This window comes from Ovis aries, chromosome 18 (genome assembly GCF_016772045.2).
Source record: "Ovis aries strain OAR_USU_Benz2616 breed Rambouillet chromosome 18, ARS-UI_Ramb_v3.0, whole genome shotgun sequence".
NCBI classification, from domain to species: Eukaryota; Metazoa; Chordata; class Mammalia; order Artiodactyla; family Bovidae; genus Ovis; species Ovis aries.
The window spans coordinates 24,906,862-24,934,632 of NC_056071.1; the positions used below are offsets into that span (position 1 = coordinate 24,906,862).

Below are 27,771 nucleotides of genomic sequence, written 5' to 3' on the forward strand. Positions count from 1 at the left end.
CCACAGGAGCCTTTGCCGAAGGCTTTTCAGGAAGGATTGAAGGCCTGGCTGTGACACGTAGCACAGCGCATCCAGATGGAAAGAGGTCTCACCTGGACAGAAAGAGGCCTTGGGCAGGCAGGTGTGGTACAGGAGGCTGTTTTCCAGGGTTTGCCCGCTGGGAGATGGGTGTGTTAACGCGGACGGTGGTGAAGCAGATCTGACGGCTGGCGGCGGGCGGTGGGGCCCAGCTGGAAAGGTCAGGAAGCTATTTCTGTTGCTCTTCACAGAGCACAGCTCAGGATGTGCCCGAGGCTTCAGGTCTCGAGGTTCAGCTCCCTGTTCTTGCAGGACCAGCTCGTACCCAGAGTAACTCAGCACACTGCTTTCAGTCATTTCAGTCAGTCGTGTGTGAGCAGCAACTTCCTTCTTTGCAAGCAAGCTCTCCACCACAAAAAAGCACATAAAACCAAAGAGGACCTATTTCTGACACTGAGCACTGGCAGATCACCATAAAGATGTTCCAGACGGCACAGTCTGCTTCCTAATTGAAGAGCAGAAAAGAGAGCTTGCCTGTGGGAACAACACTTTGGATCTGTGGGTTTGCCCTGGAGGGGGTAGTTTTCTGCACCCATTTTGGCCGCCACCCCTGACACTGCCTCAAAAGCCAGGAGCGGTACACATCGGCTAATGCTATGCCCCAAACTTCCCCTTTCTCCTTCCATGTTTGAGTGCTTCTGTTCCTTTCCATAGTCATTCAAAGAGAACTAACGTTGAGTAACGTCCATTGTCAAGAACAAGCTGGGCTCCCACTGACATGTGCAACTTTTCTTCCCCATGCCTCAGGATGGGGGATTGTTGGCATGTATGCTTCATTTGTGGAGGATGGATGGAGATACGGAACAGATTCTGCCTCCTGCTCGGGTCTTGTAATCAGAGGATCTTGACCACATCTGACCCCATAACAGAATTTTTCCAGCACTGAAACTGTTTAGAGAGACAACGAACCTTGATCAGAGGATAACAGCAAAGCAACACATAGCACAGTTTAGCGACTGCCCAACTCTTGCTGCCATTCAGTCCCCCTAATTAAGCACATGAGAATCTACAGCAGTAGAAAGGCTAAGGCAGGTCTTGCCTGGGAGTCCAGTGGTTAAGACTCTGTGCCTCCATTGCAGAGGGGGTGGGTTTGATCCTGAGTCAGGGAACTAAGATCCCACATACCGTAGAGCCAAAAAATAAAAAGCCCTATACACGTAAAAAAAAAAAAAAATGTATTACAGGAAAAAAAAAAAAAGATGATTGCAGCAAAGACATGAGATTTTTTTTTTTAATCCTACACATTTTTTCAGAAAAGAAACCTAGGTGGGGATGGTCTCTTTTAACTGGAATTAAGGATCAGAATTTCTAGGGGAGGAGCTTTAAAAATATTCAGACTTCCTAGGATAGGAATTCTGCATTCTGTGAAACATGTGGCCTGAGAATTTCTCTATGAAAAACAGAATGCTTTGCTGAATTTTTTGGGGGTCACTAATCTCTCAGTCATGTCCAGCTCTTTGTGACCCCATAGACTGTAGCCTACCAGGCTCCTCCATCCGTGGGATTTTTCAGGGATTTCCTGACCCAGGGATTGAACCCTGGTCTCCTGCATTGTAGGCGGACGCTTTACCATCTGAGCCACCAGGGAAGCCTACATTATATGGCCTGTTCTTGGAGAATTATCATGCCAGCCTGCACTGTAGAGTCTCTAATTTTTTTTTTAAATGGTAGACATTTTCAGAGCTTGTATTTTATCCAATGTTCTTAATTTTCTTAGACCTTGGAAACTTTTCTAACACAATATCTATTAATATGTGACAAAATCAGTGCTTGAAGAAAGTTTCCCTGGGAGAATGCTGATGCAGACCACAAAGGGCAAAAGAGTGTGACCGAATGTTAACTAGGATTGTAGCAATACAGTCTAGGATGTTGTGTTGGGAAGAATTTTGAGGGCCAGGCTGGCCACTTTTGCTAATGATCTCTGCTCTGGGTAGAGAAGGGGGGTGAAGCTGGCTAGCAGCCCTGAGCTAGGACACCTTTCATTTTATTTTCTTTGAAAAATCTTCTGGGCTTCCTGGTGGCTCAGTGGTAAAGAACCTGCCTGCCAATGCAGGAGACACAGGTTCGATTCCTGGGCGGGGAAGATGCACAGGAGAATGAAGTGGCAACCCATTCCAGTATTCTTGCCTGGAAAATCCCATGGACTTAGGAGCCTGACAGGCTACAGTTCATGGGGTCACAAAAGAGGTGGTCGCTTAGCAACTAAACAACAAGAACCTAGGTTTAACTGGTCGTGATCCTCCTCCAGCAAGAATCCAGATCCAATATGGTAAGTCCTGGGTCCTGACCTCCTCTGGTTTGCTCAGGTTCACAGGGTGTTCCCTAATGGGCTAGCCTCCCAGGAAGGGACCATTCAGAAGGGCAACGAGGTTCTCTCCATCAACGGCAAGTCTCTCAAAGGAGCCACGCACAATGATGCCCTGGCTATCCTCCGCCAAGCTCGGGAACCCAGGCAAGCTGTGGTCGTCACCAGGAGGCCAACTCTGGAGGCCACGACTGACCTCAACTCCTCCACTGATTCCTCAGGCTCAGCCTCTGTGGCCAGTGACGTCTCCATAGAATCCGGTAAGTTCTCCTTGCCTGGTAGAAGCCTTGTGGGCCACATCACTTTTGGATGCATGAGGCCAGTGCTGGCAGGGCCATTAAGTCATTCCTGGTCCTCAGAACACTTAGCCAGCTGGGCGATGCACACATGGGTGAATCCACACATGCGCACAAGTTCCCTGGCAGCATCAGCCAGGCTCACCTGATACCCAGACGGAGAGCATCCCTAACAAACCTCTGTGTTTTCTCAGCAGCAGAGGCCACAGTCTGCACGGTGACCCTGGAAAAGACCTCTGCGGGACTGGGCTTCAGCCTGGAAGGAGGGAAGGGCTCCCTACATGGGGACAAGCCTCTGACAGTTAACAGGATCTTCAAAGGTGTGATGTGGGTCCCCCTTTCGGCTTCAGCTCTAGTTGTGGGTGTTGGACCAGGCACCCCACAGGCTTCTGAGGGCCCTACAGGGCTTATCGGTTTCCCACAACCCCAGGCCCTTTTGAGAGGCAGGCAGACCTCTTACTAACTTGACTTTGCTTTTTCTCCCTGTTCTCCTTGGCTCAGACATCCCCGTAATCCCTCTATTTTGCTGGGTCCTTGTAAGTGACCCAGCCTGCTCTGGCTTCAGCCTGGCAGGGATGGGACCAAGGCTAAGTACGTGAGGCCCTGAGTGCCATTTTTTAAATTTTTAAAAATTATTTATTATTTATTTATTTTGGCTATGCTGAGTGTTTATTGCTCCTCGTGGGCTTTCTCTAGCTGCAGAGAGCAGGGGCTACTCTCTAGTTGCGATGTGCAGGCATCTCATTGCGGTGGCTTCTCTCATTGCAGAGCTGGGGCTCTAGAGCAGTCAGACTTAGTAGTTGTGGTGCACAGGCTTAATTGCCCCTTGGTATATGGAATCTTCCTGGACCAAGGATTGAACCCACATCTCCTGCGTTAGCAGGCAGATTCTTATCCGCCGGTCCACCAGGGAAGTCCTGGGTGCAATATTGAAGGGGGTGCTGAAATATTCAGTAATCAAGATACAGACTGTTTCAATGCAATATTTTTTAAAATCGAAATTAATTTTAAAAGCCCACAGTGAACAAAACACAGAGTCTGACTTCCCAGCCTCACTCACCTCATTCTAATCCTGGACCTGTCAGCTCCTACTGTTATTCAAAATGTTGAGATTTTGTTCATCATGGACTGGGGAGCAAGCCAACCCTAGTTGGAGGTTACTTGGGTTTACCTGGGAAGATAATGAATGGCCTGCAGCTGTCACATACAATCACCCCTGATTCTTTACTGCTTCTCAAGCTGGACCCCCTGAGTCCCAGAGCCAGGAGTTGTAGACAAGAGGTCATGTGGTCTGGGACCTGGCCCAGTGCTGCTTCTTTTTTTAAAATTTTTGGCTCTTCTGGGTCTTCATTGCACATGCCCGCTTTTCTCTAGTTGCGAGTGCACAGGCTTCTCATTAGAGTGGTGTCTCGTCGCAGAGCACAGGCTCCAGAACACGAAGGCTTCAATAGTAGCAGCATGTGAGGCTCCCAAGCTCTAAAGCACAAGCTCAGTAGTTGTGGTGTATGGGCCTAGCTGCTCCACAGTATGTGGGATCTTCCTGGATCAGGGATTGAACCCATATCTCCTGCATTGACAGGTAGATTCTTTACCACTGAGCCACCAGCGAAGCCCTCCAGCTCTGCTTCTAACTGCCCAAGTGACTACTGTCTTCTGGGCCTGAGGCTCCTGATCTATAAGAAGAGCTGTGGGTGTGTGACTTTGGGCTGTTAGTGTTGAGACTCAAAGGCCCTCCTAGCTCTGTCCCTGTGCCCCAGGGAGCCCCCGCTGCAGACTGGCTTTGTTTCTGGGAGGTCTGCTACAACTGCTGAACCACAGGGGGAGGACTGAGGCTCACATGGGAGCTTCCAAAGGATTCTGTGTTCACTCCAACTCTAGAATAGCTATATATACATTATATATACATACATATATATATATATATATATATATATATATAATTGCTTTTTTTATCCTTAACCAAACCTTCACCTTATTTATTTATGGCTGTATCAGGTCTCAGTTATGGCACATGGGCTTCTCTCTAGTTATGTCATATGGGCTTAGTTGCCCCGAGGCCTGTGGGATCTTAGGTCCCTAACCTCATTCCCTGCACTGGAAGGTGAATTCTTAATCTCTGGACCACCCAGGAAGTCCTCAGTTCTGGGAAAGATATTTTTAACTTTTTATTTTAATTTTTGACTGCACTGCACAGCATATGTGTGTGTGTGCTCAGCTGTGTCTGACTCTTGCGACCCCATGGACTATAGCCTGCCAGGTTCCTTTGTCCATGGAATTTCCCAGGTAAGGACACTGGAGTGGGTTGCTATTTCCTTGCAGAATCTTAATTACCAATCAGGGATTGAAACCACATGCCTTGCAGTGGAAGCTTGAAGTCTTAACCGCTGGATCACCAGGGAATTCCCAATATTTTTAACTTTTGAAAGTCGATTTGAGATGAGCATAGGTCTCCAAGTCACTGGACCTGGTTGGATTCTAGTGTTAGTTCTGCCACCAATGGCAGCATGACCTTGGGCAAGTCACTTCACCGTCTTGGTCCCATTTGCTTACACGGGGATGAGTCTATCAGCTGCAGTGTGATGTGCTGCCAAGGGACATGGACTCTAGAGCCACAAAATCTAGTTCAAACCTAGACCCACCACGCAGCAGCTTCGAAGCTCAGGTGAGTTTCTTGAGTCCTTGGTTTCCTCCCACATGAAAAGGGAACAGTAACAGAGCTACTGGAGTCCTAGGACTCTTGCCATAAATGCCGAGTGTTAACACAAAGCCTGTGATATATAACTGCCCAGTATATTTTAGCTTTTTTTTTTTTTTGAGAAATGTCTGTTTAGATGCTTGGTCTAGTTTTATTTATTTATTGGCCACACTGCACAACACGCAGGATCTTATTTCCCTACCAAGGACTGAACCTGTGCCCCCTGCACTGGAAGGTGAAGTCTTAACCACTGGACCACCAGGGAAGTCCTGGGATGCCTCACTTTAGATGGACCACTGAGCTCCAGGGGGATGGGCTCCAGTTCCCTTCTGAGCTGCCCTGGCTCCTCAAGAGACCAAGGGTAGGTGGTGACTACTTGTTCCCTTGTCACCCAAGGCACCCACTCTCTCCTGTCTCATCCCAGGGGTGGTCTCAGAACAGAGTGAAACAGTCCAGCCCGGAGATGAAATCTTACACCTGGCCGGCACCACCATGCAGGGCCTCACGCGGTTTGAAGCCTGGAACATCATCAAGGCGTTGCCTGATGGACCTGTGACGATCGTCCTCAAGAGGAAAAGCCTGCAGTCCAAGAGGACCCCAGCTGCTGGAGATCCCTAGGCCCAGCACCGGTGCGGACGCCAGAGCCTACCACATGCAGGTCCCCGAACTGCTAATTCTCAGGGTCACGGCTAACCCCACCCAATGGCAGAATGCACAGGTGTGCTTCCCAGTGGCTGCTTGCCCAGGTCTGGACCTTCCGGGACCCCACCCAGTAAGAGGGTGGTCTCAGAAGTTAGGGCACAGTCACAGTGGGGTGGCCGATACAAACGACAGACTGCATCTAGAGAGCTTAGTGATAATACTGTGGTGCTGTAAATAAAATGGATATATGATTGGATATGAAATCCATGGCTTGCTCTGCAGGTTTTCTAACCTGTCTCTGGGTGATGATCCACCCCTACCTTTGTTTTTCTCATGAGTCTGCAATGCTGGCCTGCTTGGAGGGGGTTCCCTTCATCCTGCTCCACTTGACATCAGCTGGCACCAACTCACAGGCTGGAGGCTAGAACCACTGGAAGGGTCACTCACTCACACATGGATCACTGAGGTTGGCTGCTGGCTAGGAACTCAGCTGGAGCCATTGGCCTGGACACTTGGTGGCCACATAGGTAGCCTCTCCCTATGGCCAAGACTTCCTCACAATATATGACTGGGTGTCCCCCGAGAGTGTGAGAGCCAGGTAGGAGCTTCATCCTTGATATGACCTTATCTCCAAAGTTGAAGAGCATCACTTCTCTTATGCTCCATCAGTCAGAGCTGGCCCAGATCTGCTCAGGTTTAAGGGGAGGGAAAAGGCAGCTTGGGTTATTTTTGGAATATATGGTCTATCACATGGCACATTTGCAAAACTCTTTTTGGCTGAGGTTGGAGAAGTGCTTCTAGCCGGGGTGGTACCCAGTGACGGAGCAAATAAACAGACATGTGAAACTCCATGTGTGCTCAGTGTGCCAACAGAATAGACCAGCCTGAGTCTGAGAGGGTGAAATATACATGGCTGCCATTTACCTCCCACGTGCCAAGCACCGTGTTGGTGTTAAGTGGACACTGTCTTCAGTAACCACAGTAATGTCTACAGAGCATGACATCATCCTGTTATATAGATGAGAACACAGAGACCCAAAGACAGTAAGAAACTTGTCCAGCTGGTAAATGATACAAAGAGTGAGTCCTTTCTTCTGTGATTTGGTAGAGACCAATAGGCCAAGATGGGGCTTCCCCGATGGTTCAGCAGGTAAAGAATCTTCCTGCAATACAGGAGACACAAGAGACTTGGGTTCGATTCCTAGTTCGACTCCCTGCAGGAGGGCATGGCAACCCACTCTAGTATTCTTGCCTAGAGAATGCCATGGACAGAGGAGCCTGGCGGGCCACAGTCCGTGGGTTCACAAAGAGTTGGACATAACTGAGCAACCAAGCACGTGCACAACAGGCCGAGATGCTTTTAAACGCAGACAGAACATTGTAGGGAAACCACCTCTGTGTGCCTGATCAAAGGGATATTTGGTTTGGTCATTACTTAGTGCCTGATTGTTGAGCTCAGGGCAAGGAAATTGATTAGCAACACCTAGTATCCCCTGACCAGGGTTTCTCTGGTGGCTCAGCAGTAAAGAATCTGCCTGCCAATGCAAGAGACATGGGTTTGATCTCTGGGTCGGGAAGCTCCCCTGGAGAAGGAAATGGCAACCCACTCCAGTATTCTTGCCTGAGAAATCCCATGGACTTGGTAACAGCAGTATGGCCCTACCAGGGCTTGGAGGCCAAAAGACTCCTGCTCCACCTTCCATAACCAAAGACAAGAAAAGACAAATGCCCAAGGGAGGGAAGGTTCTCCTCAAATCCCACTTGTAGGCTTGCTCCATCCAGAATCAATTCCAGAGTGCTTCCAGGGCCAGATTCAAACTGCCTGGTTTCCCTGGGGCACATGAAATTTAACTCATGCAGGGGAAAAAGAAAGAAAAATGATTTGAATAAAAGAGACAACAAAAGGAATACTGAAAGTGTTTTTCCTTAAGGCTCATCTCATTTTTTAAACATCAAGTTGACGACTTTAAGGGGAAGGCTGGCACAGCACCATACATCCGGGGGTCTGTGGTACAGGACTGAGAGGTCAGATACAACAAAGGGGCTGAGCCAGGTTTTGGGGGATCTCTGAGAGTGACCAGCAGAGGAAGGCTTTGGACAAAATAGTGTGTACCACGGTGCCCAGGCAGGGGCCCCTTCTGGTGGTCGGGGGCTCTTATGCACCTGCCGGAGAAGGTGTGCTTGGATGACAACAGCCCCACCCAAGTAGATGGAGGAGCAGGGGACCCAGGGCTGCCCCTGGAGACAAACGTTCCATCGGTGTCTTCCAAAGGAGCCCATGGGCTCCCGGGCTCTCCAGGGGTGTCCCAACAACTGCCCTTCTGCAGGAGCCACTGCGGTTCTCAGCCAACCAGCCAGGCTGTCAACCAAAGAATTTCTTCACTGCTTTCTCAAGGTTGGCGTAGAACCCAGCCATGCTGCGGGGGAAGAAGGAGTCCACCACGCCCTGCGGGAGGTAACCACTGAGGTCAGTCTGGAAGAACGTGACCAGGCTGGTTTTGTTTGGCTCCCTGTGAAAACAAAAACAGGGCTGTTAGGTATCTAGAACTGAGGGACCCCAAGGAAGTGGTCCAAACCCAGGGATTTAGCTGGGTTCACTGCCCAGGGGTCCCCTCTGGACCTGCTTCTTTTCAGGATGGAAGTGGGTCCTCTCAAGCATGCTTCCCTGGCCCCACATGGATGGCAAGTGAGGACGTGCCCCCATTTCCATCACAGCAAGGTCATTCATTCCCTGTGCCTGATTCACTCGGGAAAGTCTTCCAGAGAACTTACTCCAGTGCCAGGTCCTGGGAGAAAGAGAAACGATGCTGCCCTCCGATCATTGAGGGCAGTGATTCTGCGAGAGGTCTGGCAACTCCTGGAGGTTCCTGACACCCTTTCAAGGGCTTTTCAAGGTCAAGGCTATTTTCCTCACAGCACTAAGATGTGATTTGCCTTTTCACTCCCATTCTCTCAGCCTGTATTTTATTCTCACAAATTTTTCCCATGGCCAGCACAACAAAGGCATGGGTTTTGTGGAGACCAAGCATTTTTGTTTGTTTATTTATTTTTAATTTTTGGAGGCCACGCCTCACAGCATGTGGGATCTTACTTTCCCAGCCTGGGATCAAACCGGCATCCCCTGTATTGGAAGTACGGAGTCTTAGCCATTGGACCACCAGGGAGGTCCCTGAGCATTTTATTTGAATGGAGTTGTTAACTGCTTTGCTGCTGTTGGGCAGGGGGCAGTTTCCAAAGGCTCTTTGATGTGTGTATCACAACAGACTGAATGTAGAAGCAGATGTGAGCTTCTATTAAGCCTGATTAATATCTCCTCAAATGTCAAACAAGACCACTCGCCACTATTTTTCTCTTTTGAAAAATATAGTTATTTTTCACAACAATATTTATTTATCGTGTAATTGCTGTTGTTGTTGTTCAGCCGATAAATCATGTCTGACTTTTTGCAACCCCTTGGACTGTAGCATGTCAGGCTTCCCTGTCCTTCACTGTCTCCTGGAGTTTGCTGAAATTCATGTTGAGTTGGTAATACTATCTAACCATTTCATCCTCCACTGTCCCTTTCTCCTTTTGCCTTCCATCTTTCCCAGCATCAGGGTCTTTTCCAATGAGTCACTTCTAATGAATGTATCATTATTTTAAAATGTCCCAGGTTTAATGTCAAATATAGTAAATATTGATGGATATAATCCACATGAACAAAACACTTTGATGCCCTGAATAATACTGAAGAGTGTAAATGAGGGCTTCCCTGGTAGCTCAGCGGTAAAGAATCCACCTGCCAATTCAGGAGATGTGGGTTTGATCCCTGGGTCGGGAAGATGTCCTGGAGAAGGAACTGGCAACCCACTCCAGTATTCTTGCCTGGGAAATCCCATGGACAGAGAAGCATGGCGGGCTACAGTCCATGGGGTCACAAAAGAATTGGACACAACTGAGTGACTAAACAGCAACAATGGAGACTTAGACCAAAAATACAATAACTAAGATCCTGCATGCTGCTTGGTATGGCAACAAAAATACCAAAAACCAGAACCTGTGAGAACACGGGGACAGGGCCATTTCTGGGCTCAGTTCTGGGCCTGACTCATGCTGTGCTCTCAGAATCATCCGTTAGGCCAGAGCATCTCAACCTCATTCCTCACTGAGGGGACACAAGATGAGCACCAGCAAGGGGACTGAGGGTGGTGACGGCTAAGCTCCTGGCTGCTCCCAGCTGGTGAAGCGCTCTCAGAACCCCAAGAAGACTGGGTGCCCAGACCCTACATGGCCAGCCTGTGACCCTGCACAGACTCCCCAGCCTCCCTGAGCCTCAGTTTCTTCATCTGCTACATGGGACCATGACACTTGCCCAGCTTGCCTACGACTAGAGGGAGAGTTCCCCACATCAGAAACAAGGACCCTTCCCCACAATTCTGAAGGCAGAAGTGGGCGGCAGAGGATGAGATGGTTAGATAGCATGACCAACTCAGTGGACATGAGTTTGAGCAAACTCTGGAAGATGGTGAAGGATAGGGAAGCCTGGTGTGCTGCAATCCATGGGGTTGCAAAGAGTTGGACACGACTGAGTGACCGAACAATACCACCACCACAATTCTTTCCCACATGCCAAAAGAACTTTGGCGTATTACATCACTGATGTGTATATGTGGGGCTCTGTAACAGCAAGGCCTACAGAGGTGTAAGGCATTTTAATTATTGGGAATCATCATTAATGTTGCCATTGAGTAGAACATCCTCTGCCTTGGATAAAAAGGAGATCAAACCAGTCAATCCTAAAGGAAATCAACCCTGAATATTCACTGGAAGGACTGATGCTGAAGCTGAGGCTCCAATACTTTGGCCACCTCATGCAAAGAGCTGACTTACTAGAAAAGATCTGATGCTGAAACTGAAGGCAAAAGGAGAAGGGGAAGGCAGAGGATGAGATGGTTGGATGGTATCATCGACTCAACGGACATGAGTTTGAACAAACTCAGGGAGATGGTGAGGCACAGAGCGGCCTGGTATGCTGCAGTCCCCGGGGTTGCAAAGAGTCAGACACGATTGATCAACTCAGCAACAACAACAGGAGATCTTCAGTGAAGCCAGTGAGGTCTGGGCACGTCATTCATTCTAGGAGGTTGTCCTTACCCTGGCAGAGGCTCACAGAAACAACCACAGGGATAGTTAAATCCTCTCACGTAACCTGGATTCGGGGGACAAGATGGATGCTCCACATTGGCAGCTGGAAGAGAGAGTAAAGGGTCAGGGAGCTACAACTTCCGGCAATCGGGCCACAGTGGCTGAAGGGCCTTACCAGGCACCCAGAGTGTATGCAGACCAGTCACCTGGAGCCTGAGCGCTCCCTACTGCCACCCCCCTGTCCCTCACATACACATGCTCACACGTATGTGTGCTCACACAACTTCTGCACTCGCACGTGCACACACACCCTCTGCAACCTGCCGGAGTATTAGAGGAAAGAATAATTCAGGGTCTTCTCTGGTGGCCCAGTGGAAAAGAACCCACCTGCCAATGCAGGAGAGGTGGGTTCAATCCCTGGGTCAGGAAGATCCCATGGAGAAGGGCATGGCAACCCACTCCAGTGTTCTTGCCTGGAGAATCCCATGGACAGAGGAGCCTGGCGGGCTACAGTTCAGGGGATCATGAAGAGTTGGACATTACTGAGCATACACACATGCAGGGAACTAGATTCCAAATGCCATAACTAAGACCTAGCACAGCCAAATAAATGCAATTTTTTTTTTTTTAAAGAACATTTCAGATGTCAGACTTAAGGGTAGAAGGAAGAAGGTCTCCGTCTCAAATCCCAGCCAACAGAGGTGTGGAAGTGCCACCACCTGCCCCTCCATGGGATATTCAGGAGAGTAACCAGACTGGCGCTTTCTGCAGGAGGAACCGTAAAAAGTGCAGAGGCAGGAATTCTGCTCCTGACTGGAAATGGGGGAGCTGACAGCGCCACAGCCCTCTTGGGAAGGTGCTCCATGGATGCAGGGGATCACCACACCCTGGGGTTCCCTTGAGCTAAATCACAGCCCACTTGTCTGGGGTATGAACTATGCAAGAATGAAAATGGGGTGCTGATGGAATCTGTGTCTTCAAAGTAAAATGACATGTGTGGATGCTCTCATCTCAGACCTCCCTGGCACAGAATCCCCCCAAACCTGACAAGGGGAAGGGAACATACCCCAGGCTGTGCATGCCTCAGGGATTTCTAGCTGGTGGGCTTTCTTTGAACAACTGGGTGGGTGTGGGGGAGACAGAGACCAGCAGCCCACTAACACCTTGAAGCAGGGCCACCATCACTCACCATTGGAACTGATGGTGCCGTCCTCATACGTCCTGACCAGCACCAGGTCCACGAAGTCTCTGGGGGAAATAAGCTTCATGACGGCCGAGGGGGTAGTGGTTCTGCTGAAGAGCAGGGTCTGTCAGAGGAAAGAGGGGTCCAGCTGCATCTGATGGCCTGGCATCTGCTCCCTGCCTTGACTCCACTCGGAGCTCACCCACCCCCACATCCGGTCCCAATAAACCAGGCTCTGGAAGATGGGATCAGCACTGACAGCAAGGTGGCACTGTGACCTAGAGGGTCTGGAATGAACTTCCCCGGATGGAGGTGCCAGGGGTCACGAGAACATACCCAGTTTGCAAGATCTTGGGTTGTGACCTGGGCAACAAAGGCAGCACAAATGATGCAACAAAGAGCTGGCCTGCGGCAACTAAGACTTAACTCAGGCAAAAATAAAACCAAATAAATATTTTTTAAAATAATTTTTAAAAGGACCATGAGAGTTGTCACTGATGGAGCACATAATAAGCGTCTGTCTGGACAAAGTTCTCCGTTGTTCAGTCACCAAGTCTTGTCCGATTCTGCGACCCCATGGACTGCCACACGCCAGGCTTCCCTGTCCTTCACTATCTCCCGGAATTTGTTCAAACTCATGTCCACTGAGTCTATGGACAATGCTCTCAGTGGTCCCTCACAACTGAGAAACTAGTTTCACTTACCCATTTGACCCTGGCAGGGAGCACCCCTAGAACTTCACCCAGTCTCAGAATATTCCAAGTTCATTCCCCCACTTTACAAGCCAAGGACCCCTCAAGCCCACACGTTATCCCATGGTTCCCCTACTCCAGCAGGACCTCGGCCCCTTCAGGGTCACGTGATCAGGCCCCAGGATGGGACAGTCCCAGGGAGAGCCTATCCCATTATTCACTTAACATATGTTAATCACTCAATTGTGTCTGACTCTTTGTTACCCCATGGACTGTAGCCTGCCAGGCTCCTCTGTCCATGGGATTCTCCAGAATACTGGAGTGGGTAGCCATTCCCTTCTTCAGAGGATCTTCCCAACCCAGGGATTGAAGCCAGGGCTCCTGTATTGTACGCAGATTCTTTTCCATCTAAGTCATCAGGGAAGCCCATTCACTTAATATTTGTGAACTAAATGTGCTCACTTTTTAAAACTTAAACTTATTTTAAAAGGAAGCTATTTAACTGCTGGAAATGAAAAAGAAGGTATCATTTGGCGTAAACAAAAGACAACTGCTACACACACACACAGACACACATGCGGAATTCGTGGGTTCTGATTCTGAGCCTGAGGCCAGCTGTCTGTCATAATGGAGATTTCCAAGGTGTCAGCGGCACATCAACCCCTGAGACTTTCTCTTTGAGTTATCAGAGAGATTGAAGGCTTGAAATGGAGTGACCTCACTAGGGGTGACTGAAGTTCAGCTTCGACTGTTAAAGACCTTGTGCCCCACCCTTCACGAAACACTGACATAAACTCCTGTGATAATGAACTGAAATGTGAATTCTTGGTGAAGGTTAAGAACACTTGGTTCCTGCCGATCAAGTAGTAAAGAATTATGGCTTGAGGTTTCATAACACCTGCTATAGAAGCACCCAGGAGGGCACTAGGTCCACAGATGTCAAAATCAAGGCACCATTAAAAAAAAAAAATAGCAACATTTCCTCAAGGCAACTTTTTCATTTCTTTTGGCTATGTCTTTTTTTTTTCCTCCTTAACTTCTATAATCAAAATGAGGTGGATTCTTAACACTATGGGACTTCCCAAGTGGCTCAGTCTGCCAACGCAAGAGACCCAGGTTGGACTCTTGGGTTGGGAAGGTCCCCCGGAAGAGGAAATGGCAACCCACTCCAGTATTCTTGCCTGGGAAATTTCATGGACAGAGGAGCCTGGCGGCTACAGTTCATGGGGTCATAAAGAGACACAACCGAAGCAACTTAGCACACACACACACATGCTTAATACTACAGAGGATCCCAGGGCAGGACCAACTAGATCTCTGCTGTCCAATATGGCAGCCACAAGTTCCACATGGCTATTTAAATTTACACTGAATCGTGAAAATTATATAAAATTAACTATTTCTTCAAACTAGACACCTTTCAAATGTCTGTGGCCACTTGGGGCCAGTGGCTACTGTATTGAACAGCGCTGTTGTAAAATATTTTCATCACAGCAGAAAGTTCTACTGGGCAGCACTAGGCTAGATACCACATGTTTTATCAGCAGAGAAACTGGCGTCCAGAATTTGCCCCCGGCACAGTCTCACAGCTGGCAGAGGATCCTGAGTCTTTGGCCAGGACTCATTATCACGGTCTCATCAAGGGGCAATATTTCAAACTAGAGCTGATGCGTCCAATCCAGGCTGCTTCACCATTCTCAGAGCTCACATTCACTCTGCACTCCTACCTTCATTAGCCACTGCAGGGTTCTCTCAGCTCTGTTTAGGGCAGCTCTACCTCTCTGGGTCTCACTGTTACATACCTATACCTGGGCTGAGGCTGGGTTTAAGTGTTGAGCAGTGTGCAACCCATTTGCTGGGCACTCCCCTTGCCTAAGGGCTTTCCAGGTGCCACAATGGTAAAGCATCCACCTACCAATGCAGGAGACGCAAGAGAGGCAGGTTCAATCCCTGAGTCGGGAAAAATTTCTTGAGAAGGAAATGGCAACCCACACCAGTATTCTTGCCTGGGAAATCCAATGGACTGAGGAGCCTGGCTGGCTACAGTTGCAAAGAGTCGGACACGACTTAGCAACAAAACAACAACAACCCCTTGCCTAAAGGTGTCACTGACCCTTCACAGAGGGGACAGAGTCAGCTATTGTCTCTGGTTAATAGTGCTTGGAAAGACTTACATCAGTGAGGCTTTCAATAATTTCAAAACTGTTCACATTCTCATCCCACTGAGCTCGTAAAGTCCCAGCAAGTGGCTTCACGCAGTCCCACACCTGCTCTGGTGTCCCGTTCACAATGCCTTCTCCTTTGTACCTGTAGCACAAAGAGCAACGTGACCCCAAGGCAACAACCAAACGTCTATCCTGGGATTACACAGAAGGACTAGAAGCCATGGGTGCCACTCTTCAAGACAGCCTTGCAGAGAAGGAGCTGACATCTACCGGCCCACCTCCCCATGGGCCTGCAGAAACTGACGGACACTAAGCTTTCACAAGAATACAACTTGAGGAAATGATTTAGTTAGATGCAGAAGCTTTTCCGGAGGATGACTGGCAAGTTGATTCCAGGAGCTAGGATGGACTGCCGTCTCAAAGGAAGCAAACCCACAGAAACATCAGGAGAGGTGTGACACCCTGAGGCGCTCTGAGCAAGGCACACACTTACAGGTTCCCTGGAAACTCCACAGATGGCCTCCAGGAAACTGAAACTCCGTTCTGTCAAAAGGCACAGAATCGCACAATTTTAGAGCTAGAAGGGCTTTTGGGAGATAGAGCCCGATCCCCTGTTTTATGGAAGAAAAGTCAAGAGCCTCAAGAGATGCAAGTCTCCAAGGTGAGACCCAACTGATTCGTGACAGAGTGGGGACTAATCCTGAACAAAGCTGCCTCCAGAAGGATGCGATGGACAAAGGGATATCATGTGGCTACTCGCAGAGCTTTAGAGCACTGGACATTTTCAAATCACTTTAAAAACCACCATGCATCTTGTTTCCTCGGACAATTTAGGTCTGTTTGGTGCTTCCCGCTCCACCCTAACCATTTGCCAGCAGGTGACCTTGGCTAAGTCATTTAGTGAAAGGGACACAGGCTCATCTCCTAGGGGTCACTGTGTGCACAACTGGTCCTATATTTTTTTAAAGGAAACAACCCCCAGTGGAATCTCCTCTTCAATCTAGCTCCAGGGGATAGAATGCAGAAAAACTCTCGGGAGAGGAGGAGCCTAGGGGCTTCTGAGACCCCAGCCCTAGGGAGCAAAGACCCCACGACCCCTTTCTGCCCCCGTTCCTCACTCACGCCTTCCCGGCAAATCTTCCAGCCTGACTTGTCTCGCCGGTACTGGAGCATCTTCTCCGCCACCGCCTCGCTCACCTGCGCGGCCGTCGCAGGATCCATTGCGCCGAAAGATGCGCGAGGCCCGGGGGTCGCAGGCAGGATGTGCGGTTGCGGCCCGGCACTTGGGTTTGGGAAGCCGGAAAACCAGGGCCTGGCGTGGAGCCTAGAGTCCCGCCCCAGCCCCGCCCCCAATCTAGGATTGGTTTAGACCGTCTGACAGGTCCCGCCCTACTCTGAGATTAGCAGGGCCGGAGATGGACCGGCCCGGCAGCGCACACTACGCGCTCAGCCTGGGCTGCTCCAGGGCGCCCCCGGCAAGGTCCGACGGGATCCGCCTTTCGCCGGTCCCAGCTCAGGGAGGGGCTTGGGGGCGCCGGAACTTGGGAGGGCCGGTGGTGGAGAGCCAAGAGGGCGGGAATAGGTCTTGGACGACGTCGTAGGCTTGTGAAAGCATAGTGGACTTTTGTCTTGAGTGCGCAGAGGCTTTCTGGCAGGGTAGATGATGGTGAAATTTCCATCAGATATTCCTTTCTAGGGCGGCTGTTGTAGGGGTGGGAGAGGCAGTGTGCGCAGAGAAGGGGGTGGAGTTGGGGGCACTTAGGAAGCTGCAGCGGTCATGGGAGAGATGGGGTAGCCTGGAGCAGGGGGTGGTGGTGCAGGTGGAGGGAAGAGGACCCTCGGAAAGTGTTTAGAAAGCTGGAACATAGAGATCTCTGTGACAGATGGTGGAGACTGGAGGAGTAGAAAGCTCGTGACTCCCACCTCCTGGCTTGAGCCGCTGGTAGCTTAACTGAGAGGGAGACCAGAGACAGGGTTGAGTGGAGACATGGTGCGTTCATTTCTGGTCTTATTCAGTAGGAGGTGCCTGAAAGACCTCTAAGGGATGTCTGGGAGACACTGGGATGCGCTGGCATCTGGGACAGAGCTGGGCTCAGCTAAGAGATCGCAGAGTTCTGGGCCTCTGGTGGCGTCCACCTTGAAGGGGTGAGTAGGATCACATCCCCTCAGCTCCGTTCCTCCTTCACAGCGCAGTTGTCGTTTAATCGCTAAGTCGTGTCCAACTCTTCTGCGACCCTGTGATCTGTGGCCTGCCAGGCTCCTCTGTCCATCGGATTTCCCAGGCAAGAACACTGGAGTGGGTTGCCATTCCCTTCTCCAGGGAATCTTCCCCACCCAGGGATGGAACCCAAGTGCAGCTGCTGCTGCGTGTGCTTTAGTTGTATCCGACTCTTGCAACCCCATAGACTATCAAATCCCATAGACTGCCTGCCAGGCCCCTCCGTCTATGGGATTCTCCAGGCAAAAATACTGGAGTGTGTTGCCATTTCGTTCTCAAGGGGATCTTCCTGACCCAGGAATGGAACTTGGGCCTCCTGCATTGCAGGCAGACTGTTTACTGACTGAGCTACAAGGGAAGCCACTGAGCCACCCCCGGGACCCCCTTTTCAGAGCTATAACCAACTAAATATTTGGAAAGATCAATACTGAGATCAGTTTTCATTTTCTGTTTTGGGTGCATATTGTTTCACCTCAAGTTTTTTTTTTTTAAATGGTGTAAAGAAAATGACTGCTGCTGCTGCTGCTGCTGCTGCTAAATCGCTTCAGTCGTGTCCGACTCTGTGCGATGCCATAGACGGCAGCCCACCAGGCTCTGCTGTCCCTGGGATTCTTGTGCATTAAGAAAACTTCCTTTTAGTTAAAATAGGCTAATTTCTTGGCATTAAATCATTTTTCAAATAACCCAACAGACAAAGAGGATGCATCAGATATGAACAGACACTACAGAAAAATAAGCATGGCTTAGAAAGATATGAGAAGATGCAGAACCACCCTCACTGTTAGGGAGTTACAAATTAAAACAAGGGGCACTTTTTACACCTATCTGAGAGACAACTCTGAAGAGGTTTGTTAATTCCCTATGTTGGTGAGCATATGGAAAAACAGTTGTGGGTGAGTGTCAATTTTTTTAACCTTCTGGGAATAGAACAATATATTAAAATTTTAATTTACTTGTTTTTTACCCAGCAACTCCTGCACACAGGTGTATAAAGTTGATTTTACCACTAGAAACCACCTATTATTTGTCAGTAGATTAAACAAAGTTACAGGATATCCATTTATTGGATTATTATGTAGCCATTCATATAATATGGCCCAGATGAACAAAGGTGGGGCTGGAACAGACAAGAAATGCTCAAAAGAGCCTGCTGCTGCTGCTGCTAAGTCACTTAAGTCGTGTCCAACTCTGTGTGACCCCATAGATGGCAGCCCACCAGGCTCCACTGTCCCTGGGATTCTCCAGGCAAGAACACTGGAGTGGGTTGCCATTTCCTTCTCCAACGCATGAAAGTAAAAAATGAAAGGGAAGTCGCTCAGTCGTGTTAGACTCTTAGCGACCCCATGGACTGCAGCCCACCAGGCTCCTCCATCCATGGGACTTTCCAGGCAAGAGTACTGGAATGGGTTGCCATTGCCTTCTCCACAAAAGAGCCTAGGCAACTAGAAATATGAGTGAATATGAGTTGACTATTTTAATCAAGAGCAATTTACTCTCTAGGAAGGAAATAAAATGGTATTTCAACCTTAATTCTAAAATAACTTAAAATTATTTAAATTCTTATCCCCACCAGCTACCCCATGGGTACATGCTTAGTCGCTCAATCATGTCTGACTCTGCGATCTCATGGACCTGTAGCCTGCCAGGCTCCTCTGTCCACAGAATTTCCCAGGTAAAAATACTGGAGTGGGTTGCCATGTCTTCCTCCAGGGGATCTTCCTGACACAGAACAAATGTTTATATGTGTATTAACAGGAAAAATGTCATATATATATATACATATATATATACATATATACATATATATATATATATAAGTTGAAGGACAACAGCACCACAGATAAGAGTCAGGGCTCAAATCAGAGTGCCCTGGTTCAAATCCCAGTGTCTCCATTTATTAGCTGTGACTTCGGTACATAACTGACCATTCCAGAATTTTTCATCCTCATTTGGAAAACAAAAACAATAGTAATACTAACTCATTGGGTTGACATATGGGTTAAAGAATTTAATAAATAAAAAGCAATGAGAATGGTGCATGGCATACAGTAAGTAAATGTATATAATATATATATCATAGATCATGTATATATATCTTGAGTGAGAAAGAGAAATAACTCAAGTTGTGTTTGTATATACTTATATTTCTATGTTTACGTATATGTTATATATGTTGATATATGTACTTTAGTTTGGAATATTCACTTCTAAAAAGGCATAGAATAAACTGTTAACAGGAGGGGGTAATGCCAAAAGACATTTTTTCACTTTATAGCATCATCTACTGCTTAGTATATTAATTACTGACATGTCGGTTTTCTTAAATTTAAAAAGCAGCATTAAAAACTTCAATGTAGAATAATTCTTAAAGTCGCAGCTTTGAACTCTCACATCTGGAGCTTATTAGAATTTTGTTTGGGGATAAAACACTGTGAAAACGAAGCTGAGGGAAAGTAAGTTTTGCTCTAGAAAGTGACTTTTAGACAGCAAATATTTAAGAGATTTTTATACTTACGAAATGGAGCATGGCTTTAAAATTTTTCTAGCACTGTAGGACACTTTAATCTTTGCTGCCAGAAAATGCCAGTCTGGGTATATGTGAAATATTCAGAGAGGCAGACTGTTCATCCCTGAGGTCTTCACACACTGGCAGCAGGGGCCAGCTGAGGGCAGGCTGTCGTCTGTTTTGTCTCCAGAGGCCGGGACAGGGCAGGATGAGCAGCTGGCAAGAGCCAGAGGGTGAGCGCCACCCACCCACAAGAGCTGCTCAGCTGGCCTGTTTAGCAGTCTGCTGGAGGCTCGTTCAGAGCCAACAGGGCAGAAGGAATGACTGACATCTGTAGATCCCATTGATCAGACCCAACCCGGGAGGTTGTCAGGCCTCCAAGTAACTCAGTTGTCCAGGGCACACCTCACCCAAGTCCAAGATAAATTTTAACTAAGTGCCTATGGGGCAGGGGATCCAGAGATTCCTAACTCAAACCACCACCAGACCACCAGGGGGATGGGCCAAGTGTCCAAGTGCTCTGATCCTAAAAGCTCCTGAATGGAGTGTTTGCTTTCTATGTAGACACTGATGAAGAACTGTATGCATGTTTACTTAGGCAGGCAGGTGCTAGGTGATCTACTCTGTCGACAAACAGGTACTTCTTTATTCTCTGGGAACCCACTGTCCCAACCACCTTACCTGTGTTGTGCCATTTAACCCTCACAGGTAGAGACAACTATTTCCAATTGCCTGAAGTCCACAGGGTCAAAAAAAAGTCGGACATGAGTGACTGAACAACCTGGGTTAAGAAACTGAGGCCTGGCGCTTCCCTGTGATTCAGTGGTTAAGAATCCACCTGCCGACGCAGGGAACGTGGGTTTGATCCCTTATCAGGGAAGATGCCACATGCTGCTGAGCAACTAAGCCTGTGCACCACAACTATTTAGCCTGTGCTCTAGAGTCCAGGAGCCGCAACTACTGAGCCCACGTGCCCTAGATCCCGTGCTCCACACCGAGAGAAACCGCTGAAATGAGAAGCCCACGCATGGCAACTAGGGAGTGGCCCATGCAGCAATGAAGACCCAGCACAGCCAAGAGTAGAAATAATAAAATTATTTTAAAAACAGAGTATCGCACAGGTGAGGGTGACCCAGGCAACACAGCTAGTAAGTGGCAGAACTACGGCACACACCACACCTGTTTACATTTCTGACTGTCACATGTTGACTCATATGCTTTACTGATTCCCACTTCCCATAAGGATATGCAGTGTTTACTATGAAATGGGCAAAGGTTAAAACATACGTACGATAACATGTGAACTCTTAAAAGGAGGAAAAACACACAGACGCACAACTACAGAGTATCAGGAAAACCCTGGTGGCTCAGACGGTAAAGTGTCTGCCTACAATGCAGGAGACCTGGGTTCAGTCCCTGAGTCGGGAAGATCTCCTGGAGAAGGGAATGGCAACCCACTCCAGTATTCTTGCCCCGCCCCAAAAAAAGGGGCTCAAAGAAATATGGGCTTCCCTGGTGGCTCAGATGGTAAAGCGTCTGCCTACAATGCGGGAAACCCAGGTTTAATCCCTGGGTTGGGAAGATCTCCTGGAGAAGGAAATGGCAACCCACTCCAGTACTCTTGCCTGGAAAATCCCATGGACGGAGGAGCCTGGGGTCGCAAAGAGTCGGACACGACTGAGTGACTTCACTTTCACTTCACCACAGATTAGGGAAGTTAGTCTTTTAGAGGTGTGTAGAAAACTTTTCTTTGAATTTCATGACATTCATGAATCCAGAAATGTAAAAAGTAACCAAGATGGACTTCCTTGGTGGCCCAGTGGTAATGTTCTGTGCTCCCAACTCATGGGGCATGGGTTCAACCCCTGGTTAGGGATCTAAGATCCCGCATGCCTCACAATGCAGCAGAAAAAAAGAGGTGGGGCGGGGGAGTGACCAAGAGAATCATCCTTAAGTCGCTACATTTTTACAGCAAAGTGATTCAGATTCTTTTCCATTATAGGTTATTACAAGATATTGACTGTAGTTCCTGTGCTGTGCAGTAGGTCCTTGTTGTTTATCTATTTTATATATAGTAATGTGTGCACGCTTAGTCTCTCAGTTGTGTCCAACTCTTTGTGACCCCATGGACTGTAACCCACTGGGCTCCTCTGTCCATGGGATTCTCCAGGCAATACTGCAGTGGGTTGCCATGCCTTCCTCCAGGGGATCTTCCTGACCCAGGCATGGCACTCCCATCTGTTTGCATTTCCTGCATTGCAGGTAGATTCTATACCCACTAAGCCAGCTGGGAAGCTCCAAAATATATACACTACTACATGTGAAAAGATGATCAAAAAGGATTTACGGAACAGAAATTGTACTCAGTATCTTGTAGTATAGCACAAAAACTAGACTTAGTATCTTGTAATAACCTCTAATGGAAAAGAATCTAAAAGAGAATATATATTTATATATGTAATTGTTATTATATATTATTATATAATATATATTTGTGCTTATTTGTGTATGTAACTGAATCACTTTGCTGTACACCTGAAACTAATACATTGTGAATAAACTATATTTCAATAAAAATCATTTTAAAAACAATTCTTAAAAACGACCAGTATCCAATTCTAACTCAACATGGGCACATGTGCAGTAGACACTGTATAAAATAGTGTAACATTATTTTTAGCTGCAAAGAAGTGGGAATGATTTCAATGTCCATCAGTAAGAAATGGATAAATATCATGTAGTTTATTCATGATGAAATACTACATAGCAGTTACAGTTAGTGAGCTTGATCTGTTTATTTCTTCAGCAGACATTAAAAAGGTAAGTATGTACGACACATGCAGTATTATAGTACTTACTTAAGACACACTTACATATTGTTTACGGATGTTTATACATATATATTTACATGCATACAACATATATAACTGTAAACAAGTGGTGAATGGACACATGTTGAACTCTTAGTAGCTTGAGGGGAATGCAACTAAGTGTGGGGATTAGAGTACATTTTGGTATCTGTAATATTTTAATAACAAAATGACTAGATGGAAGTAAAATGTCAACAGTTGTTGACATAACAGAAGTATGAGTGCTTGTCACACTAGACTCTGTACTATTCTGCATCTGTTAAATTGCTCTAAATTGAAGTCATACCCGATACTAAGTGCTGGAGTGCATATGAGCTGTGTTGCTCACTGAAAGCTGATGAACACATCTCCAACCCTGGATAAATATTGGCTAAACTCCTGTTTTCTTAGGAATGCTGCAAGGCCTGCTGGATGGAATGCCCCCCTACCCACACAGAGACACAGGTACTGCTGCCTGGGGCAGACTTAGGCTTTTTCAATGTCCCAGGGAACTCTAGGCTACAGCCCCAAGACCAAGCATGTGAACTAGAGTACCTACATGGACGAATTCCTGCAGGCCCCTGTATCCCAAAGGGATGTTCCCATGACAGGGTAAACTTTTCATCTGGAACACGCCACAACCTCCTGGGTCTGTCATGGTCGGGAGGGCATTTTGTTGTTGTTGAGTCATTTAGTAGTGTCTGCCTCTTTGCAACCCCTTGACTGCTGCAAATCAGGCTTCCATGTCCTTCACCATCTCCCGGAGCTTGCTCAAACTCACGTTCATTGAGTTGGTGATGCCACCCAACCATCTTATCCTCTGTCCTCCCCTTCTCCTCCTGCCCTCAGTCTTTTCCACCATCAGGGTCTTTTCCAATGAGTCGGTTTTTTGCATCAGGTAGCCAAAGTATGGGAGGGCACGATGTGAAGTAATTAAGCACTGTGAAGAAATGTGAAAACGCTGCACATTTTTCCATGGGTTTGTGAGGAGCGCTAACCCGGGTCCACTTTCTACTCTTAGAAGCTTCATCCCTCTACTTCTGGCTGTGCTCGGCCTTCATTGCTGCACAGGCCTCTCTCTAGTTCTGGCACTCTCTAGCTGCAGCCCTCAGGCTTCCCACTGCTGTGGCTTCTCTTCCTGCTGTGCTCCCTGCATTGGCAGGTGGGTCCTTTACCACTGAGTCCCCAGGGAAGACCACTGTCTACTTCTAAAGTGGAATTATTTATACTAGATTCTTCTCTGAGGTTAGAACGAGCTGTAGATCTTGGAAGATAATCTTGTTACCATGTCATTTATGATTCATTCATTACTCCAGTCCACTCATTTATTCATCCATCCATTTACAGTCAACAGATGTTTCATGAAATACCTAGGATAGGCAGCCTTCTGAGATGCCCCCCAGGATTCCTGCCCCTGTTGTACATTTCCTGAAAATTTTGTTGAGTATGTTGGCACCTGTGAATCTGATAAGATTTCACACTCATGATGAGGTTCTATTATATGGTAAAGGTGAATTTATTTAGATATAATTAAGGTCTCTGACTAATTAACTTTGAATGAATCAAAAGGACATTATCCTGAATGAGCCTGACCTAATCAGGTGAGTCCTTTAAAAGATAGTCCACGTCTTGCCAAGAGAGAGATTCAAATGTGGGAAGGCCTTCTCTTGCCAGCCTTGAAAATACAAACAGCCACACTATGGGGAGGATCATGTGGTAAGGAAATACAGGCCGCCTCTGGGAGCAGAACACCTCAGTCCTACAACCCCAAGGAAGTGAATGCTGCCAACAGCCACAAAACATTGGAAGGTGACCCCCTAGCCCCAGATGAGATGCAGACCCTTGGATGACACCTTGCTTGAGACCCTAGCTGAGCATCCAGGTAAACCATGGAAACTGGGATGATAAATGAGTGTTGTTTTAAGTTACTAAGTTTGTTATGTAGTGAGAAGGAGAAAACAAGTACAAAATCTGTTATATATCAGTTACCAGGGCTGCAGAAATGACTAAACACCATTCCTCTCCCAGAGGAACTCAACAGTCCAATGGAGGAGACAGAAAACTTAAAAGATAAATTTAAAGTGAAAGAGTTATCATGGAAATAGGACAGGAGTGCAAGTGAGTATAGCTCTGCTCTTTCCTTGGGGCTAATTGGCTGGGTGCCATCAACCTGGAATTTTCTGTGTCTGTGCATTCCTCCTCCACCTACTACATGGAGAAAGCCTGTTGGCAGTAAGAGAAAACAAGGTCAACAAACAGAGTCGAGAAGTGAAAAGACAAAATCCAGAAGATGTTTGATAGCCAGGTCCACCTGAGCCTGAAGCTAGCTTGATCCTCATCCCTCCCAGTTAAAGGAACCAATAAACCTTGGGGATTTTGTTACGTCCAACCCAAGTGTCCTGACTAATTAATACAGATATATGTGTGTGCTTAGTCGTTCAGTTATGTCTGACTTTTTGCGACACCATGGACTGTAGCCCACCAGGCTCCTCTGTCCATGGGACTTTTCAGGCAAGAATACTGGAGAGGGTTGCCATTTCCTCCTCCAGGGGATCTTGCCGGACACAGGAATCCAACCTGTGTCTCCTGTCTCCAGCATTGCAGGCCAATTCTTTACCCGCTGAGCCATGGGGGAAGCCCTAATACAGATACATAGCTGGGTAAACAGTTTGGTACATTCTTCAGTTCAGTTCAGTTCAGTTCAGTCGCTCAATCGTGTCCGACTCTTTGCGACCCCATGGACTGCAGCATGCCAGGCTTCCCTGTCCATCACCAACTCCCGGAATTGACTCAAGCTCATGTCCATTGAGTCGGTGATGCCATCCAACCATCTCATCCTCTGCGTCCCCTTCTCCTCCCGCCTTCAATCTTTCCCAGCATCAGGGTCTTTTCAAATGAGTCAGCTCTTCACATCAGGTGGCCAAAGTATTGGAGTTTCAGCTTCAACATCTTACATTCTTAATAAATTTTACTCTGGTCACTATCAAACTGATTATTAATATGAAGTAATTAAGCACTGTGAAATCTTTAAGGGCAGCCAACTCATTTTGGGGTGCTTATCAGGAAGGACTGAGTTATGTGCGCTGCAAGAGAACATTATAACACAAACAGGTCCCTCCTAAGATTCAGGACAAGAGTAGACATGTCAGGTGAGGGTTTTGCAATTAGACGAGCTGCCTGGCTTGCTTATGATTTGGAGTCACACTGAATGGGTCTCTGGGCCACAACCAGCAGATGACGTGCCTGGATATGCCCCACTGATCACATCTGCTGGGTGTGTTTGTCTGTCTTCCCAGAAGGGGAGGGACCATGCATTGTCAACCACACCACATTCCACCAGTAGGAGCGATTTCTAGGAACAGGATGCCAGAAGAAAGCCCTAGACGTTTGAACAAATCAGGTCATTCAGACCTGCAGTCAACTCCTGCCTCGATATGGCCTTCCTCCGGCCAAACTGGCCCGCAGACCTCGGGAACTTGGGCTGGCTGTGGGTGACCTGGAAGTACTGGTTGGTACTGGAAGTACTGGAAGTACTGTTCTGTTGGTCCCTGCTGGATGCTGCTGACATGAAGTCAGATTCTGTGACAGATGGCTCAAACTTGGCCTTAACCCTGGGCTTCAGAGGGTGCTGGGGGTATTGCAAATTCTGGGAGCGTGCTTTTTTGTGCATGTACATAGGCCTGTCAAGTTGACCCCCAAAGCCATCATTCCAAGATGTGTAATGTGTTGGTCTCTGGAGCTCAGGAGTCAGGGCCTGACTTTCTGAACTTTCGCCAACATAAAAATGATGCACCCGGTGGAGGTCGGTCAAGGAGCACGGGTGGAAGGCCCGTCTGCTCACCTGTCTCCTTGGAACCTCCTCCTCTTCTTCGCTGAGCTGTGGAGAGGCCAGGGGTGCACACCGTCTCGTGTTCCTGGGGTACATATCCGCAGTGTCACCGGAGGTGTCTATCTTGAAATGTCTTTCTGGCCAGAAAGTTGAATGTTTCTTTTGCTGAGAGTCACGTTCATTAATGAGATAGTATCTGGGGGTGTGGGACCGAGGACTATGTGGCACCAAAGCTGAGACCCCTGACCCATGGTTGACTGGCTGAAGATCTTTTCGGAAAAGAGGTTCTGAGTGAACGTCTTCAATGTGCTTTGTAAACATCCCAGGTGTGCAGGATCTGCTCCTATGGAGGTCACTTGTGCTCATACATGGGCCACGTGGATACCTGAAAGACAGAGGCAGTTAGACACCTGTGGCTTTTGTGTTCTCAGAGCCCCAAGCTATCCAAGTATTGCAGGACAGGTGGCTGCTGCCTCTACATTTTCACCAAAACCTGCTCTGAAGTATCAGTGAGTGTCCAGTGGGGACCTCCCTGGTGGCCCAGTGGTTAAGACTCTATGTTTCCACTGCAGGGGGTGCGGGTTCCATCACTGGTTGAGGAGCGAAGATCCCACATGCCATGAGGCCAACACACCAAAAGGTAAAACAGAAGCAATATTGTAACAAATCAAACCCGACATATCTGGGCCCCTCCCCACAGGGGAGAGGAGAGCGCCCAACTTCCTGCAAGACATTCAGGAAACTCATCTGCCCAGGGAGCTGACCACACCGCACACCGGCTGGTTCAGGGGACTTACTATCCTATCCTAAACTTCCCAGTCGTAACCTCAGGATAGCATTTGGAAATCGTAGTGTCTTTGTCCTCCAATATGAAGGTAAACCAGGGTCAGTTCCCTTGGAATGCAGCAGCTCAGTAACAGAAGCTACAAGATAGACTGATGTGAGGCAATAGCAATAAGAGCAGGCTAGGACCACTATTAATAGGTGCGCAAAAGTCTCAGAACCCCTATTCCAAATGCCACCTTGAATAACATTATAATAAAAAAACATCTAGGAAAAATTTTTAAGAAATGTGTAGGACCCTGTATTAGTAATAGCCTGTGTAATGTTAGTCACTCAGCAGTGTCTGACTCTTGCGATCCCATGGACTGTAGCCTGCCAAGCTCCTCTGTCCACAGAATTTTCCAGG

At 47.8% G+C, this 27,771-nt stretch overlaps 3 protein-coding genes and 1 long non-coding RNA gene across 9 annotated transcripts in view; 2 read left to right on the forward strand and 2 right to left on the reverse strand.

The window, feature by feature from the left end:
- Nucleotides 1-7,924, forward strand: part of IL16 (interleukin 16) — a 129,815-nt gene extending 121,891 nt beyond the window's left edge. For 3 of the 4 annotated variants that reach the window (XM_042235150.2, XM_027957135.2, XM_012098584.5), the window contains exons 17-19: nt 2,385-2,643; nt 2,874-2,999; nt 5,799-6,279. In XM_042235150.2, the coding sequence (XP_042091084.2) occupies nt 2,385-2,643; nt 2,874-2,999; nt 5,799-5,992 (579 nt within the window). In that variant the 3' untranslated portion in view covers nt 5,993-6,279. Of the gene's footprint in view, nt 1-2,384; nt 2,644-2,873; nt 3,000-5,798 lie in introns of all 4 variants that reach the window. The other variant, XM_042235151.2, reaches the window with a different exon arrangement.
- STARD5 (StAR related lipid transfer domain containing 5) lies at nt 7,925-16,479 on the reverse strand. Of its 2 annotated transcripts, none has more exons than XM_012098586.5 (6): nt 16,378-16,479; nt 15,674-15,723; nt 15,190-15,322; nt 12,330-12,447; nt 11,150-11,243; nt 7,925-8,526 (listed from the first exon to the last, which is right to left on the reverse strand). In XM_012098586.5, exons 1-6 carry the CDS (start codon nt 16,399-16,401, stop codon nt 8,379-8,381), a joined length of 567 nt encoding a protein of 188 aa, XP_011953976.1. In that variant the 5' UTR covers nt 16,402-16,479; the 3' UTR covers nt 7,925-8,378. The 2 variants fall into 2 exon arrangements, with proteins under 2 accessions (XP_011953976.1, XP_004017847.1); XM_004017798.6 differs by having other exon boundaries at nt 16,303-16,479.
- A 131-nt stretch (nt 16,480-16,610) lies between these two features.
- Nucleotides 16,611-22,690, forward strand: LOC132658081 (uncharacterized). 2 transcript variants are annotated; one of them, XR_009597090.1, is made up of 4 exons: nt 16,611-16,660; nt 17,200-17,325; nt 18,972-19,070; nt 20,613-22,690. It is a non-coding gene; the product is annotated as an uncharacterized LOC132658081 (long non-coding RNA). The 2 variants fall into 2 exon arrangements; XR_009597089.1 differs by having other exon boundaries at nt 16,611-17,325.
- The window catches only part of TMC3 (transmembrane channel like 3), a 57,933-nt gene continuing 52,787 nt past the window's right edge, over nt 22,626-27,771 (reverse strand). The window contains exon 22 of the mRNA XM_004017799.6: nt 22,626-26,967. Within this exon, the coding sequence (XP_004017848.2) occupies nt 26,133-26,967 (835 nt within the window). The 3' untranslated portion in view covers nt 22,626-26,132. The remainder of the gene's footprint in view (nt 26,968-27,771) is intronic.

What these genes read in the sequence shown, in the direction of transcription:
- STARD5 (XM_004017798.6), bottom strand. Translation starts at nt 16,401, where the DNA reads ATGGATCCTGCGACGGCCGCGCAGGTGAGCGAGGCGGTGGCGGAGAAG. An exon ending in GGAAGATTTGCCGGGAAGGC is followed by an intron (nt 15,724 to 16,302) that starts GTGAGTGAGGAA and finishes GCCTTTTGACAG; the next exon opens with AACGGAGTTTCAGTTTCCTG. An exon ending in CGGCACCATCAGTTCCAATG is followed by an intron (nt 11,244 to 12,329) that starts GTGAGTGATGGT and finishes TCTCTCTTCCAG; the next exon opens with CTGCCAATGTGGAGCATCCA.